Source organism: Dryobates pubescens, chromosome 33 (genome assembly GCF_014839835.1).
Source record: "Dryobates pubescens isolate bDryPub1 chromosome 33, bDryPub1.pri, whole genome shotgun sequence".
Classification (NCBI taxonomy): Eukaryota; Metazoa; Chordata; class Aves; order Piciformes; family Picidae; genus Dryobates; species Dryobates pubescens.
In genome coordinates, this window is record NC_071644.1 from 7012625 (window position 1) to 7033812 (window position 21188).

Genomic DNA, 21188 nt, shown 5'->3' on the forward strand with positions numbered 1-21188 from the left:
GCCTGTCTCCCCTTCCAGGAGAGGATGAAGCAGATCGTGCTGCAGTGCTTCCTGGCAGCCCAGCACAAGCTGGCTCGCAGCTTGGGCTACTTCGACCTCATCGGCTGCGACTTCTTGGTTGACGAACACTTCAAGGTACAGACGTGGGCAGCATCAACCCCCTCGCCTCCAGCTTCCCTGGGGGAGCCCTCCAGCTCTTGGAAGGCAGCCCTAAGGTCATCTTGGAGGCTTCTTCAGGCTGAACAAGCCCAGCTCCCTCAGCCTGTACTCCTAGCAGAGGTGCTCCAGCCCTTGGAGCATCGGAGCCTGGAGAAGAGGAGGCTCAGGGGAGACCTTCTTGCTGTCTACAGCTCCCTGAAGGGAGGCTGGAGCCAGGTGGGGGTTGGGCTCTTCTCCCAGGCAAGCAGCACCAGAACAAGAGGACACAGTCTCAAGCTGTGCCAGGGGAAGTTTAGGCTGGAGGGGAGGAGAAAGTTCTTCCCAGAAAGAGGAACTGGCCACGGGGATGTGCTGCCCAGGGAGGTGGTGGAGTCCCCATCCCTGGAGGTGTTTAGCAAGAGCCTGGAGGAGGCCCTTGGTGCCATGGTTTAGTTGATCAGATGGTGTTGGGTGATAGGTTGGACTTGATGATCTTTGAGGTCTCTTCCAACCTGGTTAATTCTATTCTATTCCATTCCATTCCATTCCATTCCATCCTATCCCATCCTACCCTACCCTACCCTACCCTATCCTACCCTATCCTATCCTATCCTACCCTACCCTACCCTACCCTATCCTATCCTATATTTGTGGCCTCCTCTGGGCTCACTCCACCACCTGTGTGTCCCTCTGATGCTGAGGACACCAGACCTGGAGGCAGTAATTGCAGGTGAGGTCTCAGCAGAGCAGAGTCAAGAGGCAGAACCCCCTTGCCGGCCACACTCCCCTGGATGCAGCCTACTGATTCAGATGTCAGCATCAACACCTCCACCTCCACTGTCGGCTCACCACTCAGCAAAGGGTCAGCCCCCTGAGCCTACAAAATCTGCTGGAATCCCAGGTGGAACTCGTGGAGGGTGGCTGAAAGGCAGAGGAGAGGAGGCAGAAGAAAGGGAACCCTTAGAGAGGGCGACCGAGGCGCTGGGAGCGCAGCACAGCCCTCCCGGAGCCCCTGGCCTGAAGGGAGCAGAACAAGCCATCTGGCAGAGTCTGCTGTTGCTACAGCAGAAAGGAGCTCGGAGAGATCCCAGCAAAGGGCGGTGGGAAGAGCAAAGCCTGTGAAAGAGAGGAGCTAATGCATGCCGCAGCGGGCAAGGCAGGCAGACAATAGGCTCCTTTGTGCGGGCAGTCAATGGCCGAGGGAGAGCAAAGCCACGGAGAGTGAAGCCTCTCGGATTTCAGGGGCAAGGCTGGCAGGCAAAGCCCTGCCTGGGTAAACCTGGAGGAGAATAGGAGCTGCGGGATCACTCTGCTGTGGCAAAGCCTCCTTGGCTTGCTCAGCACGGGAGCGTTTCCAGAGCACTGGCTCCCGGGGCTGGGGGGGGGAGGGTTTGACACATGGAGGGAGAAGTAAAATCTCCCTCTGGACAACCCTTGACCAGGAGGATGATGGTTTCTGGGCACCTAGTGGTGACAGAAGCAGTTGGAACATGCTGCCCTGTGGCTCTGCTCTGCTGAGACCTCACCTGCCTCCAGCTCTGGTGTCCCCAGCATCAGAAGGACACAGAGCTGCTGGGAGGAGGCCACAAAGGTGACCCAAGGGCTGGAGCAGCTCTGCTAGGAGGACAGGCTGAGGGGGCTGGGGGGGTTCAGCCTGGAGGAGAGAACACTCCAGGGGGACCTTAGAGCTGCCTTCCAGTACCTGAAGGCTGCAGAAGGACTTCTCCTGAGGGAGTCTAGAGACAGCACAAGGGGCAATGGGTTGAAGCTGAGGCAGAGCAGGGTCAGATGGAGCTGAGGAAGAAGTTCTTCAGTCTGAGAGTGGTGAGACTCTGGCACAGGCTGCCCAGGGAGGTGGTGGATGCCCCCATTTTGGGGATGTTCAAGGCCAGGCTGGATGAGACCTTGAGCAGCTGAGTCTGGTTGAGAGCTGTCCCTGGCCATGGTGGGGAGGTTGGAGCAGATGAGCTCGGAGGTCCCTTCCAACCTGAGCCATTCTTTAGAAGGTGGTTTTTCCTCTCTCAGGGTTCTTAGAAGCATAGACCATGAAAAGCAGGACCTGCTGAGGGGCCACAGCTTTCTGCAGGGCTCTGGCTGGGCCTGGGCCAGCTGGGGGAAGCACAAAGTGCTGTGAGAGGAGCCATAGCAGAAGTGATGCTCTGGCTTTTCATAGAATCACAGAATGCACTGGCTTGGAAGGGACCTTTAAATGTCATCCAGTCCAACCCCTCTGCAGTCAGCAGGGACATCCCCAACTAGATCAGCAACCCAGAGAGGGTGAAATGCTTCTCCAAAATCCAGCAGATGTTTTCTGAGGCAGAACCACAGAGTGGTTTGTGCTGCAAGGGACCTTTAAAGGTCATCTGGTCACGCTGCTGCCTGCTTTGTTCCCCCTGCTGGCTTTCTGGGGCTTCCTAGCACTGCCTGGGGAATGCCTAAGGCACCTCACAGCTTGGGACAGGATTTAGGACAAGGGGCAAGAGGCAGAAGCTGGATCACAGGAAGTTCCACCTGAACATGAGGGGAAAGTGCTTGGCTGTGAGGGTGCAGGAGCCCCAGAGCAGGCTGCTCAGAGAGGTTGTGGAGCCTCCTTCTCTGGAGGCTTTCCAACCCCCACCTGGGCACTGTGACCCTGGGCAAGCTGCTGTGGCTGCCCTGCTTTAGCAGGGGGGTTGGACTGGGTGACCTCCAGAGGTCCCTTCCAACCCCTCCATGCTGGGGTTCTGGGTAATTTAGACCCTGAAGGAAGCTGTTTGCAGAGAGCTTTGCATCAGCTGTGCCAAAGGGCCTCTCTCCAGGGGGCAGCTGGGAAGACAGATGTGTGCAGTCCTCTATCAGCCCTAAAGGGATTCAGCTCTCTGTCGGTGGAGGGCAGAGTGAGCAGAGATAAGCCCCTGGCCAGCTTGTGATGGATGCCCAGGAATGAAGGTTACAGCAGGGGAGGCTTCCTTGGACTTGAATGGCACAGCCCAGGAGCAAGAGGTACCAAAGGGATGCTGCAGGCTTCCTTGTGCCCACCCCAGCTCATGATGATAAAAAACCCCCAAACAACCACCTGCTAAAAGCCTGTTAGGACTGTTGGAAACAGAACCTCACTGCCTTAGCCTGGGGCCTCTTCTGAGTCCTCAGCATCTGAAGTGGCTCTTCCAGTGCTGGGCTGAGCATGAGGCTTCAGCTGTGTCCACACAGGATCCAGCCCAAGTCTTCTGGTTCCTGCTTCTGGCTGCTGGTTCAGTGCTGCTTAAAGCTCCAGCTGGAGGTGAGGCTCTCTGGACAGGGAGGAGCTTTCCCTTACCTCTTCCTTTCCTCCCTGAGAGGTTTCTGCAAGGCACATCAATGTAACCGAGGTGCCCTCTGTTGGCATCTCCAGAGCAGGTTTGGAGCAGCTCTCCTCTGGAAAATAAAAGACAAAGAGGTAAAGGCAAAAAGAGGGAGAGAGAGAGAGAGAGATTTAATTGCCCTCACTGAGCAGCTGGTTCATTTATTTCATCCAGCACCTCAAAGAAGTGAAAATGATTGCTGGTGGTTTACTCTCAGCAGAGCAAAATGCCCAAGTGGGGGCCAAAAACCTGCCAGGCACTTCAGGCTTCACTTTGTGGCTGCTGGCAAGCAAGGTCACTGCTGCTTCAGGGGGACAAGCAGCAGCCCAATGATACACAGAGAGGGAAAAATATATTCATTAGACTCAGCTAAAAGGCAGCAAAATTGCCCTGGGGGTGTTAGGTGGTTAAATGTCCTGCAGTGGCTCCTGCACCCTGGATGCAGCACCAGCTGGGGGAGGCAGGCAGTGAGCAGAGGAGATCCTCCCACTGCAGGGAAAAGGAAGAGCAAAGACAGGAGCACAGAATGGGTTGGGTTGGAAGGGACCCTCCCAAAGGTCATTCAGAGCAACCCCCCCCCGGAGTCAGCAGGAGCAGCAAGGGCAGGGAGATCCTTGTGCCCTGTGCTCAGCACTGCTCAGGCCACACCTGGAGTCCTGTCCAGTTCTGGGCTCCTCAGGTTAAGAAGGACATTGAGAGACTTGAAGGTGTCCAGAGAAGGGCAACAGAGCTGGGGAGGGGTCTGGAGCACAGCCCTGGGAGGAGAGGCTGAGGGAGCTGGGGTTGCTTAGCCTGGAGAGGAGGCTCAGGGGAGACCTTCTTGCTCTCTACTTTCCAACCTGGTTGATTCCATGATTCATTGCTTCCTCTGGAGCTGGGGTTGCTTAGCCTGGAGAAGAGGAGAATCAATAAGGTTGGAAAAGACCTCAGAGCTCATCAAGTCCAAGCTGTCACCCAACACCTCCTGACAACTAAACCATGGCTCCAAGTGCCACATCCAATCCCCTCTTGAACACCTCCAGGGATGGGGACTCCACCACCTCCCTGGGCAGCACATCCCAATGGCTAACAGCTCTCTCTGGGAAGAACTTTCTCCTCATCTCCAGCCTAAACTTCCCCTGGCACAGCTTGAGACTGTGTCCTCTTGTTCTGGTGCTGCTTGCCTGGGAGAAGAGCCCAACCCCCACCTGGCTACAGCCTCCCTTCAGGGAGTTGCAGACAACAAGAAGGTCTCCCCTGAGCCTCTTCTCCTCACACCACAGCAGGTTGCTCACAGCCACCTCCAGCCTGGCTGCAAACACCTCCAGGTATGAGGATGAGGCTTCCACCACCTCCCTGGGCAACCTGTGCCAAGTGAATTCTTCTTGCACCCTGTGTCACAGGGCTGTGTTGGGATTCATCATCCCTCTCCAGGTGCTCACCACATCAGCCCAAGGCCACTGCACTGCCTCCCAGCAGTCCCACAGCCTAATCCCCTGCTTGCCCTTCGCCTTCCTCAGGTCTGGCTGCTGGAGATGAATTCAAACCCAGCACTGCACACCAACTGCAGAGTCCTGAGAGACATCATCCCAGCTGTTGTCCACGAGTGTCTTGGTGAGCAAGCAAGCCCCAGAGGGGCAGGCAGCAGGTCACCACATCCCTGCCTTGCTTGTCAGAGCAAAACACTCCTGTTCCTATCAGCTGTAGGTCCAAATCCACCTTCAGGTAACAGTATGGGTAGGGAGACACTGGAGCAGGCTGCCCAGGGAGGTGGTGGGGTCAGCATCCCTGGAGGTGTCCAAGAAAGATCCAACCAGGGCACCTGGGGCCATGGTGGTGCTGGGTTGAGAGCTGGACTCGGTCTTCAAGGTCTTTCCCAACCTTTGTGACTCTGTGACTCTCCAAGTGTGGGGTTTGGGGTTTGTTTAAATGGTCTCAGCAACCATAGTTCACAGAGGCCACAGTTCACAGGTTGGAAACCACTTCCCCTCCTCCCCCTTCCCCCTTCCCCCACACAGAGCAGCTTTGTCTGCACACAGGACAGTTGGGGGGGAGGTATTTTAGCTCTTAGAGCATCTCCCAGCTCCATCTCCCCTTCCAGATGCACCTCCCAGCTCCATCTCCCCTTCCAGGTGCATCTCCCAGCTCCATCTCCCCTTCCAGATGCATCTCCCAGCTCCATCTCCCCTTCCAGGTGCATCTCCCAGCTCCATCTCCCCTTCCAGATGCATCTCCCAGCTCCATCTCCCCTTCCAGATGCATCTCCAGTTCCATCTCCCCTTCCAGATGCATCTCCCAGCTCCTTCTTCCCTTCCAGATTTGGTTCTCGAGGTCTTCATGAAGCGCCTCAAAGGTCAGAACCTTTTGCCTTTGGAGACACTCAGACACTTTGTGCTCCTCTACCACGAGGATGCTGAAGCCCTCAGCCAGAAATCACCCTCAAAGCTCAGAGCTGGCCAAGGGAGAGGTCGATATCTGCAACCACAGAGGAGCAATGTCAGCTGGTTTGGTCAGGGCCCTGCCAAAGTGCTGCTGGACAACTCCTGCAGCAGGCTGCTGGACAACTCCTCCAAGAAGCTGCTGGACAACTCCTCCACCAAGCTGCTGGACAACTCCTCCAAGAAGCTTCCTTGCCCCAGAAAAGAAGTTGCTGTCCTGCCCAAAAAAGAATTCCCAGGACTCTTAACTCTGCCACAGGTGCAGCTCTTCAACCAGGATGGGAAACCCTTCTGAAGCATCAGACACAGGCTCAGAAGACATAAAGCAGAGGAAAGCTCAAGTGGTGTTGGCTGGGCTGGGCATGGTCAGCTCATTTTTCACCTTACAGAAGCAAAGAGGCAGCAACCCCAGCTGGAAACCCAGGGATGGCCTCTGGGAGCATTTAGTTCTTCAGCAGAAAGACTTCAGGCAGCCAGAAGGGAGAGGGAAGCCAGGAGGGAGATGAGGCAATGGTTGCCACGTTTAAAGCCACTCCTCTTCACACCAAGGTTGATGCAATCCAGGAAGAGCCCAAAGGAGGGAGAGGAGCTGCAGTGCCTAAACCTCAGCCTTAGGAGTGGGAATCCCCCCAGCCTGGCCCATCAGTTAGAGCTGTCCAGCCAGCTCCCTCCCTCACCAGAGCCTCTTTAACCACCTTCTGTTACCAACTCTGCCATTTCTCCTTTGGCTGGGGTGACAGCCAAGCAGCAGCTCTTCCCTCTGGCCTCAGGCCACCATCTCAGCAGGAAATGATGACACCTGAGTGGGGGGGGACACCAAGGAGACAGGGAGACAGAGAAAGAGGTTTTAAACCCAACAGGAAATGCTCTCACATCTCAGGCACTGCTGGACCTAACCCAAGAGGAAGTTAAGTGGGTAGCAAGTTGAAGAGCACATCTTCATTTCCTTCCTCTCCCCTGCTCACCCTGGCTGGCTGCAGCTCAGGTAGCTCCACGTGAGCCTGGGGCTGCAGCAGCAGTCTGAAGCAACCTCCTGGGGATGGAGGAGCCAGTGACCAAGGGTGGGGAATGCTGCAGGCAGGCTGGGTCTGCAGGTCAGGGTGAAGTGGAGCTGCTGGAGAGGGGCAGGAGCAGGTGGGTAGCACTTTTGGAGGTGCCTTCAAAAGCCTCTCAGCTCTACCCCCAACCAAGACATCTGAAGCTGGGGGGCTGGGTGTGCTCTCCAAACCTGAACTCCCTTCAAGGAGAAGCTTCCCCTGCTCCAGCCAGGATTGAAAGCATTGCTGTCAGATCTGACCAACCTTCTGAGCAGCTCCTGCTCCCCAGGGTGCTGCACACTCTGCCAGCCAGCAGCCAGGCAGTGCAGCATCCCCAGGGATCAGCAGATGGCAGGGTGGCACTGCCACAGCAGCCTCTGCCTCGGGGAGCTCACACCCAGCAACGCAGGGAGAAGGCCAGGCTGGGGCAGCCCTTCAGCAACCTCTTCTAAGGGAAGGTGTCCCTGGCCAGGGGGGTTGGAGCTTCAAGGTCCCTTCCAAGCCAACCCATTCTGTGAACTCCCAAAGCTTCTGTGTGGGCACTGAGGGTGAGAGTCAGCTGCAGCCAGCTTGCCTTTCCCCCCTCCCTGTGGCTGTGAGCAACCTGCTGTGGTGTGAGGTGTCCCTGCCCATGGCAGGGGGCTTGGAACTGGCTGAGCCTTGAGGTCCCTTCCAACCCAACCCATTCTATGACTCAAGGTTGGCTTTCCCCTGCTGAAGCTCACCCCTGTGGCCACCTAAACATCAGTGGGCATCAAGCAAGAGGAAAACTCTCTCAGCAGGGGCTGAATTCTTCCTGCATGGACACTGAGCTGCAGGGTCTGCTTGCAAGCTCACCCTGCTGAGCCAAAGGCTTTCGTTTCCTCTGCTGCAAAGGGCAGCTCTGACATTCTCCAGGCCTTAAATGATTCACCCTTGGGGTTTTTCCCTCTGCCTTGGAGCTCTAAGAAGTCAGGAAATGGGTTGCTGTTCCCATCACTGAGCAGCTGGCAGGGCAGGTGGTTGGGTAAGCAGGAACTGGGGCGGGGGGAGGCTGCTCTTCAAGGTAGGCTTCTAGAAACCCCAAAAGCCACTGAGCAAACTTTCCAGTGCCCAGCCTGGCTCTGCTGCTGGTGTTTCACTATGAACTTTCAGGAGTGCTGGCTCCCCAACACCCACAGCCCACAAGGTCTTGTGCACCTCCCTGAGCTCTTGCTGCCTGCTGCCAGAGGCACAGACTTCCACCAGACACTCAAATCTTCCATTCCTCAGGTGGATTTATTTCATCATTACTTTGTTGTTCTTCTTCTTGGCTTTTTTTTTTTCTCCCTCTTCCCCCAGAATGATGCTGCTTCCATGGGCCCAGACAGGAGCTGCTCTCTGGTCCCAGACAGGAGCTGCTCCCTGGGCCCAAGAAAGGAGCAGCTCCATGATTCCAGACAAGATCTGCTCCCTGGTCCCTGATGTGAGGCAGCTCCCTGGTCCCAGACAGGAGCAGCTCCCTGGTCCAAAGGAAGGAGCAGCTCCCTGGTCCCAGGACAGGAGCAGCTCCCTGGTCCCAGGACAGGAGCAGCTCCCTGGTCCAAAGGAAGGAGCAGCTCCCTGGTCCAAAGGAAGGTGCAGCTCCCTGGTCCAAAGGAAGGAGCAGCTCCCTGGTCCCAGGACAGGAGCAGCTCCCTGGTCCCAGGACAGGAGCAGCTCCCTGGTCCAAAGGAAGGAGCAGCTCCCTGGTCCAAAGGAAGGAGCAGCTCCCTGGTCCCAGGACAGGAGCAGCTCCCTGGTCCAAAGGAAGGAGCAGCTCCCTGGTCCCAGGACAGGAGTAGCTCCCTGGTCCCAGGACAGGAGCAGCTCCCTGGTCCCAGGACAGGAGCAGCTCCCTGGTCCCAAATCAGGAGCTGCTCCATGGTCTTGCATGGGAAGAAGCTCCCTGGTCCCAGACAGGATCAATCTGCTGCCCCTGGGCCCTGCCAGCCTTTAATAGCCTGGCAGGCAGACCCCCACTCCCTCCCCTGTTGCAACACCATCAGGCAGGCAGAGACCTCCCTTGGTGATGCTGTGGGGCAGTAGCTGGGGGCAGTGCTGCTCCCCCAGCATCTGTGCTCCATGCCAGTGAGCCCAAGAGCCCTTTGAGAGCCTCAGAGGGGAGAACTTCCACCACAGAAGCTGCAAATTCAGGGTCAAACTCTTCCTTTGGAGGGACTGGAACAACAACTGGGGACTGTGCCTGGCAGCCCCAGCTGCTGGGGACTGTGCCTTGCTCCCTTCAAGCGAGCACCAGGACACATCTGGGGAGCATGGAGAGCCTGTGGAAGCTGTGAGAGCCCCCCAGGCACTACTGTAGCCCTGCAGGGATGGGTGATGGGACACTGCCCCCCTACAAACACACCTACCCATGGGAGCTCCACAGAGACCTGCAGAAGATGCACAAGGAGGGTCCCCAGTCCCCAGTGGTGAAGGGAACATCCCAGAATAGAAACCCCAAGCCCAGGACACTTGCAACAACACAGCTCCACCCAATGCCAGCCTGGCTTAGCAGGTTGCCTACTTCTAAATGCTAGGGTCTGATGAAAAGAAGCAAAGCAAAGCTCCTCCCAAGCCCATTCCTTATTGCCATGTAGCTAAGGATGCTTCACATGCCCAGCTCCTCCCTTCTTCTTGCTTGGAAAGCTGAGCCCAGGCCCCAGCCCCATCACCAGGAGAGTGCCAGGGCTGTGGATTCAGGGGAGGTGGAAAGGGCAAAGCTTTTCTTCTGCTGTTTTGTCTCCATGTTCTTCCTCTGGAAACTGGCAGCTGGAAGTTTCTTCTCTGTAGTGTGATGGCAGTGGAGGCAGCAGATGCCTTGGGAAGCTCTGTTCCAGACCTGGAGGGAGAACAGACCAAAGAAAGAGCTCCTCACACATCTCAGACAGCTGCCCATTACCTGTGCAGAATCCCAGAGGGGTGGGGGTTGGAGAGCAAGACAACAGAACAGAATCAACCAGGTTGGAAGAGACCCCAGAGGTCATCAAGTCCAACCTATCCCCCAGCACCATCTGATCAACTCAACCATGGCACCAGGCACCCCATCCAGGCTCTTCCTAAACACCTCCAGGCATGGGGACTCCACCACCTCCCTGGGCAGCACATCCCTATGGCCAATCTCTCTTGCTGTGAAGAACTTTCTCCTCACCTCCAGCCTAAACCTCCCCTGGCACAGCTTGAGACTGTGGCCTCTTGTTCTGGTGCTGCTTGTCTGGGAGAAGAGACCAACCCCCACCTGGCTCCAACCTCCCTTCAGGGAGTTGCAGAGAGCAAGAAGGTCTCCCCTGAGCCTCCTCTTCTGCAGGCTAAGCAACCCCAGCTCCCTCAGCTTCTCCTCCCAGGGCTGTGCCCCAGACCCCTCCCCAGCTTTGTTGCCCTTCTCTGGACACCTTCAAGTCTCTCAATGTCCTTCTTGAACTGAGGGGCCCAGAACTGGACACAGGACTCCAGGTGTGGCCTCAGCAGTGCTGAGCACAGGGCAGAATGACCTCCCTGCTGCTGCTGGCCACGCTGCTCCTGATGCAGGCCAGGATGCCCTTGGCCTTCTTGGCTACCTGGGCACACTGTTGGCTCATGTTCAGCTGCTGTCCACCACTACCCCCAGGTCCCTCTCTGCCTGGCTGCTCTCAGCCACTCTGTCCCCAGCCTGTAGCACTGCCTGGGGTTGCTGTGGCCAATGTGTAGCCCCTGGCACTTGGATGTGTTCAATCTCCTGCCCTTGGCCTCTGCCCAGCCGCCCAGCCTGTCCAGGTCCCTCTGCAGAGCTCTCCTACCCTCTAACAGATCAACTCCTGCCCCCAGCTCAGTGTCTGGACCTCTGGAGATCACCTAACCCACCCCCAAGGGCAGCCACAGCAGCTTGCCCAGGAGCACAGTGGCCAGGGGGGGTTGGGATCTCTCCACAGCCTCCCTGGGCAGCCTGCTTTCCCCACAGGGAGGTTTTCCCTTATGTTGAGGTGGAACCTCCTGGGTTCCAGTTTGTGTCCTGTCTCTGGGCACCACTGAGAAGGGTCTGGCCCCAGCCTCTTGCCCTCCACCCTTTAGCTCTTGCTGAGCATTGCTCAGATGCCCTCTGGGGCTGCTCTGAATTCTTTACCTCTCTCTGGACTGCCAAAGCCATGGGTGATGCACTGCAGCTTGGTGAGACTAAGCCACCCCCAACCACGGAGTGATTCCACCTCTGCTCCATCAGTTCCCCCTGCTTCATTCCCTCCTGGCTGTGGATCAATGGACACACCTGGGCACCCCTGCAGAGCCCCCCCAGAGGTGCACTCACTCTCAGCTGTGGAGTACTTCTCTTTGTTCAGTGACCAGATGCAGAAATGCAGGAGGAAGGTCAGCAGGATGAGAACAAAGAGAGCCACAGCCGTGAGGACTGCCAGGATGGTGGTGTAGAGAGAGGGACTTCTCCCAGGAGCTGCAAGGGAAACAGAGAGGATAAAGAGTGAGAAGCCTGGAGCTGGGGCTCAGGTGAAGGCGAGGCAGAGGTCCATCCCTTTCTTTCTGAGGGGAAGAGGATTTTCCAAGGGGATAAAACCACCACAAAACCAAACAGCAGGGCAGGCAGTAACAAGAGAGCTGAGAAGCTCCAAGGCAAGGCAGTGGAGCATGGGCTGTGGTGAGAAGCACTCATGCAGGCAACCCACAGCCCTCATCTCCTCCTCCTCCTCTTCCTCCAAGCTTTCTCTTGCAGCTGGCACTTCTTCTTTCAGCTCTGCTTTGGGGTTTGTCTTGGTTTCTCCCCTCTCTGGGCAGGGGTTGGTTGTTTCCCTTGATCAGCAGGGAAACACAAAGCCAGCCCAAGCCCTCTGCAGGCAGCAGGGACATCCTCCACTGGGGCTGCCCAAAGCCTTCTCCAGCCTGACCCTGAATATCCCCAGGGCTGGAGCCTCAACCCCCTCCCTGGGCAACCTGTTGCAGTGTTCCAGCAGCCTCCTGGGGCAGAACTTGTTCACAGAATCAGTAAGGTTGGAGAAGACCTCAAGGATCAAGTCCAACCTGTCCCCCAAGACCTCAGGACTGCTAAAGCATGGCTCCACGTCCTCACATCCAACCTGAATCTGCTCTGCTCTCACTTCAAACCATTGCCCCTGGTCCTGGCCCTGCAGGGCTTTGCAGCCAGTCCCTCTGCAGCCTTCTTGGAGCCTCCTTCAGCTACTGGACTTGATGATCTTTGAGGTCTCTTCCAACCTTGGTGGTTCTGTGGTTCTATGGAAGGCAGCTCTGAGGATCCCCTGGAGCCTTCTCCTCCCCAGGCTGAACACCCCCAGCTCCCTCAGCCTGGCCTCACAGCAGAGCTGCTCCAACCCCCTGACCCTTTTCATCACCCTCCTCTGGCCCTGCTCCATCAGCTCCATGTCCTCCTGTGGCAGTTTCAGGCAGCTTTCCTTTGCTTCTACCTGAGCCAGTCTGGCTGAGTTAATGCTGGGGGGAACTCCAACCCCCCACCCACACCTTGCTGTGCTCCAAAGCTGGCTGCAGTGCCCCAGGTGAGGTCTCAGCAGAGCAGAGAGCAGAGTGGCAGACTCAAGCCAGAGCTGCCAGAGCAGCACAATGAAGGCTGGCAGAGGTTGTGCCACTCAAGGACAGCTGCTGAGCTTTCCTCTACCTTGCCCTTTTTTCTTGCTGAGCTTTGCCCAGCTCAACAAATTCTACCCCCCTTAACAATGCCAAAACCACCCCCCCAAACCAACCCAACCCCCCACCAAGCCACCAGGGGCCATGCTTTGCACAGCACCATTCCACAGCAGCAACCTCTGGCTGCTAAGTAAGCAGCAAGGCTGAGCAGCAGCCCCAGGAAGGGCAGAGGAACAGTCACAGGCTCAAAGAAACAGCTCAGGGTGGGAAGGTTACCTTGCTCAGGAGGAGGCAGACCACAGACTGCATTGTGTGTCCTGTTGCCTTGCTTGATTGTTAGGAACCCAGAGCTCTCACAGCTGAAAGGGGAACAAGAGTCACATTTGGAACATCCCTGATTCCTCTCCAGCCTTCCTCTTGGCTCCACTTCTTCCTTCAGACCATTCCTTTCCCTTTCTTTTACAGCAGCACAAGGTAAAGCTCTGGCTGCTCCCCTACAAGCTCAGACTGCATCACAATTATTTCTGTGCACAAAGGATCTCCAGGCCTGGAAGCAATCAGAGAAGTGTTAGGGTTGGAAGGGACCTCAAGGATCAGCCAGTTCCTCTTTTTTACTGCCCACTGACATTTAAGTGGCCACAGGAGCGAGCTTCAGCAGGGGAAAGCCAACCTTGAATCACAGAATGGTTTGGGCTGGAAGGGACCACAAGGATCAACCAGTTCCAAGCTCCCTGCCATGGGCAGGGACACCTCAGACCACAGCAGGTTGCCCACAGCCACCTCCAGCCTGGCTGCAAACACCTCCAGGCAGGAGGCTTCCACCACCTCCCTGGGCAACCTGTGCCAGGCTCTCACCACCCTCCTGGGGAACAGCTTCTTCCTCACATCCAATCTCAATCTCCCCACTTCTAGTTTTGCTCCATCTCCCCTAGTCCTATCACTCCCTCACCCCCTCAAAAGTCCCCCCCCAGCTTTCTTGTAGCCCCCTTCAGACACTGGAAGGCCACAATTAGGTCTCCTGGGAGCCTTCTCCTCTCCAGCCTGCACAACTCCCTCAGTCTGTCCTCACAGCAGAGCAGCTCCAGCCCTCTGCTCCTCCTTGTGGCCCTGCTCTGGACACCTTCCAGCACCTCCAGATCCTTCCTGCAACAGAGGCTCCTGTAACAGAGGCTCATTTTGCCTCAGCCTGAGCTGAGCACAACCTAACCTGTAACAGGGACTCACTCTGCCTCAGCCTGAGCTGAGCACAACCTAACCTGTAACAGGGACTCACTCTGCCTCAGCCTGAGCTGAGCACAACCTAACCTGTAACAGGGACTCACTCTGCCTCAGCCTGAGCTGAGCACAACCTAACCTGAAACAGGGACTCACTCTGCCTGAGCTGAGCACAACCTAACCTGTAACAGGGACTCACTCTGCCTCAGCCTGAGCTGAGCACAACCTAACCTGAAACAGGGACTCACTCTGCCTCAGCCTGAGCTGAGCACAACCTAACCTGTAACAGGGACTCACTCTGCCTCAGCCTGAGCTGAGCACAACCTAACCTGTAACAGGGACTCACTCTGCCTCAGCCTGAGCTGAGCACAACCTAACCTGTAACAGGGACTCACTTTGCATCAGCCTGAGCTGAGCACAACCTAACCTGTAACAGGGACTCACTTTGCATCAGCCTGAGCTGAGCACAACCTAACCTGTAACAGGGACTCACTTTGCATCAGCCTGAGCTGAACAAAACCAAACACAAAGCAGTTTGAAGCTCTGCTTTTGCCTCCAAGTATTTAGAGAGCCAAGAGAGAGAGAGAGAGAGAGAGAGATTTGTATGGCTGGATTTAACCCCCTCAGCATTGAATCTTCTTGGTGGTCTTGTCTGGGATTGCTTTGGCTTTGCTGATTGGGGTCTGAAGCATCCCAGAGCTGTCTCCTTCCATGCTTACTCAGTCCAGTTCCGGCACCAATCGTTCCTGACGCTGGAGTAGGTTCCTCTCTCACATGGTTTGCATCTGAATGTGAAGTCCACAGTGCCTGCAAGAGAAGGGAACACAAATTACTCCTGTGCAGAGCCTGCTCTGCAAGCTGGGGGATGAGGGAGCAGGAGGCATTCCCTCTGCATTCAGAGAATGGAATGGAATAGAATGGGACAGAGCAGAGCACACCAGACCAGACCTGACCAAGCTGGTAAAGACCTTCAGGACCATCAAGTCCAACCTCTCACCCAGCACCATCTAATCAACTAAACCATGGCACCAAGGGCCTCATCCAGGCTCTTCCTAAACACCTCCAGGGGTGGGGACTCCACCACCTCCCTGGGCAGCACATCCCAAAGGCCAATCTCTCTTGCTGGGAAGAACTTCTTCCTAACATCCAGCCTGAACCTACCCTGGCACAGCTTGAGACTGTGGCCTCTTGTTCTGGTGCTGCTTGCCTGGGAGAAGAGCCCAACCCCCACCTGGCTCCAACCTCCCTTCAGGGAGTTGGAGAGAGCAAAAAGGTCTCCCCTGAGCCTCTGCAGGATAAGCAACCCCAGCTCCCTCAGCATCTCCTCATCCATCCTGTGTTGTGTGAGCAGCTTTATGTGTCTCCAAAGAGCCCATTGCAGCTGGTGTCAGGTTTGGTCCCAGGGCTGATCCTACAGCCTGTGGGGGAAGGTTGCTCTCTCTCTTCCTTTCATGGGATCCACAAGGAGCTCTGGCAGCTCTGGAAACTAATCCCAAAGGCTCCTGATCCAGAGTGGAACAAGCTGAAAGCAAAGGTGAGCAGAAGGCTGGAGAACCTCTCCTGTGGGGATATGCTGAAAGACCTGGGGCTGCTGGAGAAGAGAAGGCTCCAGGGAGACCTTAGAGCTGCATTTCAATGCCTGAAGGGGACCTCCAGGTGGCTGGGGAGGGACTGTTCAGAAGGGGCTGTGGGGATAGGATGAGAGGCAGTGGTTTGAAAGAGGAGCAGGGCAGAGTTCGGTTGGACATCAGGAGGAAGGGCAGGGAAAGACTGGAACAGGCTGCCCAGGGAGGTGGTTGAGGTCCCATCCCTGGAGACATTCAAAATCAGCCTTGATGTATCCCTGGCCAGCCTGCTCTAGCTGGAGCTGTCCCTGCTGGGTGCAGGGGGAGGTTGGACAAGATGCCTTTGGAAGGTCCCTTCCAACCTGATGCCATCTGTGACTCTGTGACAGCAGAAGGTGTAAAGCTAGGAGGAAAGACAAAGGAGTTTTCAGCTGGCAGCTCTGGCAGCTTGGAAGAGCAGTGACAACTGCAACGCTGAGCATGAAAAGGAGAGTCTCAGGTTTAGGAGGAGTTAGAAAATGGAGAAGCAAAGGGCTTCAGCCACAGCTCTCAGGGCCCCCTGCAGCAGGAGCAGGGCACGAGAAGTGAAGGAAGCTCCTGCCAGCCCTCTGGCGTTCAGAGTGCTTTGTGTCTCCCGACTTACCAAGCCTGAGCAGCTCCTCTCCCTCTGCACACTCAGGCAGCTCCCGGCAGTAGAGGCAGTCCCTGTCCCCACAGCTGTACCCCCGGCTGCACTTGCAGTCGTGGTCCTGGATGTCTGGGCACGGGCTGTGGTTTCCTGTCAGGGAGAAAGGAGTCAGAGCTGCCTCTGTCACAGAGCTTAGAAATGGACTTCACCATTAGGAAGAAGTTCTTCCCCAGGAGGGTTGGTGAGACCTGAGGAAGGCGAAGGGCAAGCAGGGGATTAGGCTGTGGGACTGCTGGGAGGCAGTGCAGTGGCCTTGGGCTGATGTGGTGAGCACCTGGAGAGGGATGATGAATCCCAACACAGCCCTGTGACACAGGGTGCAAGCAGGACTGCAAGAATTCACCTGGCACAGGCTGCCCAGGGAGGTGGTGGAAGCCTCATCCTCATCCTGGAGGTGTTTGCAGCCAGGCTGGAGGTGGCTGTGAGCAACCTGCTGTGGTGTGAGGTGTCCCTGCCCATGGCAGGGGGCTTGGAACTGGCTGAGCCTTGAGGTCCCTTCCAACCCAACCCATTCTATCACTCAAGGTTGGCTTTCCCCTGCTGAAGCTCACCCCTGTGGCCACTTAAACATCAGTGGGCATCAAACAAGAGGAAAGCTGAATTCTTCCTGCATGGACACTGAGCTGCAGGGTCTGCTTGCAAGCTCACCCTGCTGAGCCAAAGGCTTTCCTTTCCTTTGAGGCAAAGGGCAGCTCTGACATTCTCCAGGCCTTAAATGATTCACCCTTGGGGTTTTTCCCTCTGCCTTGGGGTCCCTTCCAACCCTAACAGTTCTATGATTCGCCTTACTGGTGGCACAGGTGAACCAGAAGCACAGAGTTCAGACATGGACCTGCTGGAGTGGGTCCAAAGGAGGCCACAAAGATGATCAGAGCTGGAGGACCTCTGCTATGGGCCCAGGCTGGAGGAGTTTGGGTTATTCAGCCTGGAGAAGGGAAGGCTCCAGGGAGACCTGAAGTGCTGCACTTCAGTACCTGAAGGGGACCTCCAGGAAGGCTGGGGAGGGAGTGTTCAGAAGGGCCTGTGGGGACAGGGCAAGGGGCAAAGGTTTGAAACTGGAGCTCACCCTGAAAGCTGTGGAACCCTGAAGGAAAATAACAAACTAGAGAGGGAAATTCTGCCTGCTTCAGCAGTGTGCCTAAAACCCCCCAGTGAAGGGTAAAGATCAAACAGTGTCTGTTTCCTGAGGCTGGTGATGGAATGTACCCCACCAGAGAGCTGCCCACATCTTCCTCTGCCCACGGGCTTCCTTCCACTGGCCCTCAAGAGAGTCACGCAGCAAAAAGGGAAGGGCTTGGGGATGCTTCTTCCTGTGTGTTACCAGGGGGAGAGCACCACAGCGTCACCAGAAGGGCCAGGCAAGGCTGCCAGCCCCACTGCTTTGGCACAAACAGGAGAGGAAGGCGCAGGTAGGGTCAGGCAAACAGCTGCATCATCCCTGCTGCTCAGCAGGAGGAAGAGTGTGAGCACCCCTGAGACCATGGGAGAGGCCACCAGAGTCACCTATGCTGCCCTCCAGCCCCCAGAGGCACAGAATTGTCACCCAGGAAGTCCTGCAGCTCACCTGTTCCACCTCTGGGGCTTTCGTTTGACTTGCTGAGAACCAGTTACCAGCTCCCCACCTTCCCAAGAAGAGGGAAGAACTTAGGTTGGAGCAGGCTATGGAGACTGATGGTCACCTAAGAGGTTGTCTGGGAAGAGCAGAGGTCAGCAGGAGGGAGGGATGGAAAGCAGGAGGGAGGGATGGAAAGCAGGAGGGAGGGATGGAAAGCAGGAGGGAGGGATGGAAAGCAGGAGGGAGGGATGGGAAGCAGGAGGGAGGGATGGGAAGCAGGAGGGAGGGATGGGAAGCAGGAGGGAGGGATGGGAAGCAGGATGCCTCCTATTTTTAAGACCACAAATTGCAGAGGACAGCCTTACAGAGAGCATCACTGGCTCTCTCACCCCTCTGGAGTCTCAACAGCACACGCCAGCTCTGAAGCCATCTCTGAATGGAGCCAGGGTGAAGTGAACACCTCCCTTCCTTGTGAGCAAGACCAACCCACAGAAACTTCAGCCTTGCCTTTCCCCCTGCAGTGTAACAAGTATAAGCTTGTCACAAAGCTGAGATGAGAGTCCAAGCTGTAGCTAAGGCACATTAGGTTGGAAGCCTCATCCCTGGAGGTGTTTGCAGCCAGGCTGGAGGTGGATGTGAGCAACCTGCTGTAGTGTGAGGTGTCCCTGCCCATGGCAGGGGGTTGGAACTGGCTGAGCCTTCGGGTCCCTTCCAACCCTGACAGTTCTATGACTATGGAGGGCAGGAGGGAAGCCCTTGCCAGTTTGGTCTGCATCTGCAGTTACTCAAGAGACACTGACAGACAGACATTGACACACAGACACTGACCCACAGACAGACACTGACAGACAGACAGGCACACACTGACTGACAGACGCTGACCCACAGACAGGCAGCCACTGACCCACAGACAGCCACTGGCACACAGGCAGCCACTGACCCACACACAGACACATACTGACAGACACTGACAGACAGACACTGACCCACAGCCACTGACAGAGACTGACAGACACTGACAGGCACTGACAGACTGACACTGACCCACAGACAGGCAGCCACTGACCCACAGACAGCCACTGGCATACGGGCAGCCACTGACCCACAGACACACACTGACAGCCGGGCAGCCACTGACCCACGGGCAGCCACTGACCCACGGGCAGCCACTGACCCACGGCCATTCCCTCTCCTGTTCCCCACAACCCTTTGACCCTGGCTGGCACAGAGCTGCCCTGGCCAAGCCCAGAGCAGCCGCGTCCTGCCCTTACCTGTGCCTGCGCTGCACTTGGGGCAGCATTTCTCTTCGTCCCTGCCGACGGCCCTCAGCTCGCCCAGCCGGCACGGCGTGCCCGCCGCCCGCTGCGGCCACAGCACCAGCAGCAAGCACGCCCGGAGCCTGAAGCCGGCGACTCCCCTGCTCCGCTCAGCCATGCCTGGAGCCGTCCGAGCGCCGCGGGCTGGGCTCCTCTCGGGAGCTGCCCTGACACCCAGGGGATCTTCCTTCTGACCCTGAAGTCGGGGGGGAAGGAAGGCGCTGCGCTTTTCTGCGGGCTCCTCCGGTTTCACCGGGGGCGGGGCGGAGGTTTGATTTGGTCATCAGATTCTGCCGGAGGGGAGGGGGGAAAAAGGAGAGGGAGGAGAGGGAGGAGAGGGAGGAGAGGGAGGAGAGGGAGGAGAGGGAGGAGAGGGAGGAGAGGGAGGAGAGGGAGGAGAGGGAGGAGAGGGAGGAGAGGGAGGAGAGGGAGGAGAGGGAGGAGAGGGAGGAGAGGGAGGAGAGGGAGGAGAGGGAGGAGAGGGAGGAGAGGGAGGAGAGGGAGGAGAGGGAGGAGAGGGAGGAGAGGGAGGAGAGGGAGGAGAGGGAGGAGAGGGAGGAGAGGGAGATGAAAAGAGAAAAGCAAAGCCAAGCCAAAAGCAAAAGCAGAGCAAAGCCACCACACCCCAGCAACTCCCTCAGCAGAGCAGCAGGTGGAGATGGGAAACGGTGTCAGGGGATGTGTAGAAAGGACTTTTACAAGCTGGGGTGCAATGGGGGAACAACAAAAGAAGGAGGCTGCAGATGAAATGAGCAGGCTTCAGGTGGGAAGGGAACTTTCCAGCTCAGCCAGCACAAATGAGAGGCTGAAGCTCCCGGCTCCCAGGCTGTTCGTTCGGATGGGGAGCTGCTGGTGGATGGGGCAAGCTTGCAGGGTTCAAGCAGCAGCTTGCAGCCTGCAGCAGGTTGCAGGGTTCAAGCAGCAGCTTGCAGCCTGCAGCAGGTTGCAGGCAGATTCTCTGGCTCCACTTCTGCTAATTCACAGATGGCATCAGGCTGGAAGGGAGCCACCAAGGGCATCTTGTCTGATCCCCCCCATCTTGTCCCTCCCCACCTCCAGCTAGAGCAGGACACATCAAGGCTGATCCTGAATGTCATAGCATCATAGAATCAGTCAGGGTTGGAAGGGACCACAAGGATCACCTAGTTCCAACTCCCTCCTGCATCCAGCAGGGACACCTCCAGCTAGAGCAGGCTGGCCAGAGAGATCAGGCTGGCCAGAGAATGGGAATGTCTCCAGGGATGGGACCTCAACCACCTCCCTGGGCAGCCTGTTCCAGTCTTTCCCTGCCCTTCCTCCTGCTGTCCAACCTAACTCTGCCCTGCTCCTCTTTCAAACCACTGCCTCTCATCCTATCCCCACAGCCCCTTCTGAACAGTCCCTCCCCAGCCAGCCTGGAGGTCCCCTTCAGGCATTGAAATGCAGCTCTAAGGTCTCCCTGGAGCCTTCTCTTCTCCAGCAGCCCCAGGTCTTTCAGCATATCCCCACAGGAGAGGTTCTCCAGCCTTCTGCTCACCTTTGCTTTCAGCTTGTTCCACTCTTGATCAGGAGCCTTTGGGATTAGTTTCCAGAGGTGCCAGAGCTCCTTGTGGATCCCCTGAAAGGAAGAGAGAGAGCAACCTTCCCCCACAGGCTGTAGGATCAGCCCTGGGACCAAACCTGACACCAGCTGCCTCTTTGGAGGCACAAAAAGCTGCTCACAAGCCTGGGGGTTAGGTGACAGAACCATACCCAGGCACAGGCATGCTGCCTACATTCATCCCCTGCCTTTCAATTCCTACTTCTCTTGCCTCACACAAAGGCATCTGCAAACTTCCATCTCTGCCTGGCTCACAGACAGTTTGCTCCTTCCCCTCCCTCGCTTCTATTTCCACTGCACCCTGGGGCTTGTGTCTGCTCCTGCAGCTTTCCTGGCTGCTTTCACGTGTGCAGAGTGGGGATACTTCAACCCCCCCAGCCTCCCTCTCCACTCAGCAGAGGAGTTCTGGTGCAGAGGCAACTTTTAACAGCAGCTCTTCCACACCACAGAAGATGACAAATAGGTCCAGGCAAGGGAGAGTCAGAGCTGTGAAGGGAGAGCAGTGCCCCCCAGAATATGTCCTGCCTGCAGCATTTGACACTTTGCCCAGCTTCACACACAGCCACTGCAGCCTGCTTAGGCTGCCCACAATCTTGCTTCAGTGAGTCCTACACTTTCTTCCTCGACATTCATTGAGTCACAGAATGGGTTGGGTTGGAAGGGACCTCAAGGCTCAGCCAGTCCCAACCCCCCTGCCATGGCCAGGGACACCTCACACCACAGCAGGTTGCTCACAGCCACCTCCAGCCTGGCTGCAAACACCTCCAGGGGTGAGGCTTCC

General features: G+C 56.8%; 2 protein-coding genes across 2 annotated transcripts in view; one reads left to right on the forward strand and one right to left on the reverse strand.

The window, feature by feature from the left end:
• Positions 1 to 6170, forward strand: part of TTLL10 (tubulin tyrosine ligase like 10) — a 37841-nt gene extending 31671 nt beyond the window's left edge. Inside the window, exons 9-11 of the mRNA XM_054175692.1 lie at positions 19 to 135; positions 4958 to 5051; positions 5755 to 6170. Coding sequence (XP_054031667.1) covers positions 19 to 135; positions 4958 to 5051; positions 5755 to 6170 — 627 coding nt within the window. The remainder of the gene's footprint in view (positions 1 to 18; positions 136 to 4957; positions 5052 to 5754) is intronic.
• A 3233-nt stretch (positions 6171 to 9403) lies between these two features.
• Positions 9404 to 18946, reverse strand: TNFRSF18 (TNF receptor superfamily member 18). Its single transcript, XM_009906857.2, has 6 exons — positions 18784 to 18946; positions 15913 to 16047; positions 14424 to 14511; positions 12766 to 12848; positions 11189 to 11329; positions 9404 to 9751 (listed from the first exon to the last, which is right to left on the reverse strand). Exons 1-6 carry the CDS (start codon positions 18944 to 18946, stop codon positions 9609 to 9611), a joined length of 753 nt encoding a protein of 250 aa, XP_009905159.1. The 3' UTR covers positions 9404 to 9608.
• Between the last annotated feature and the right edge of the window lie 2242 nt (positions 18947 to 21188).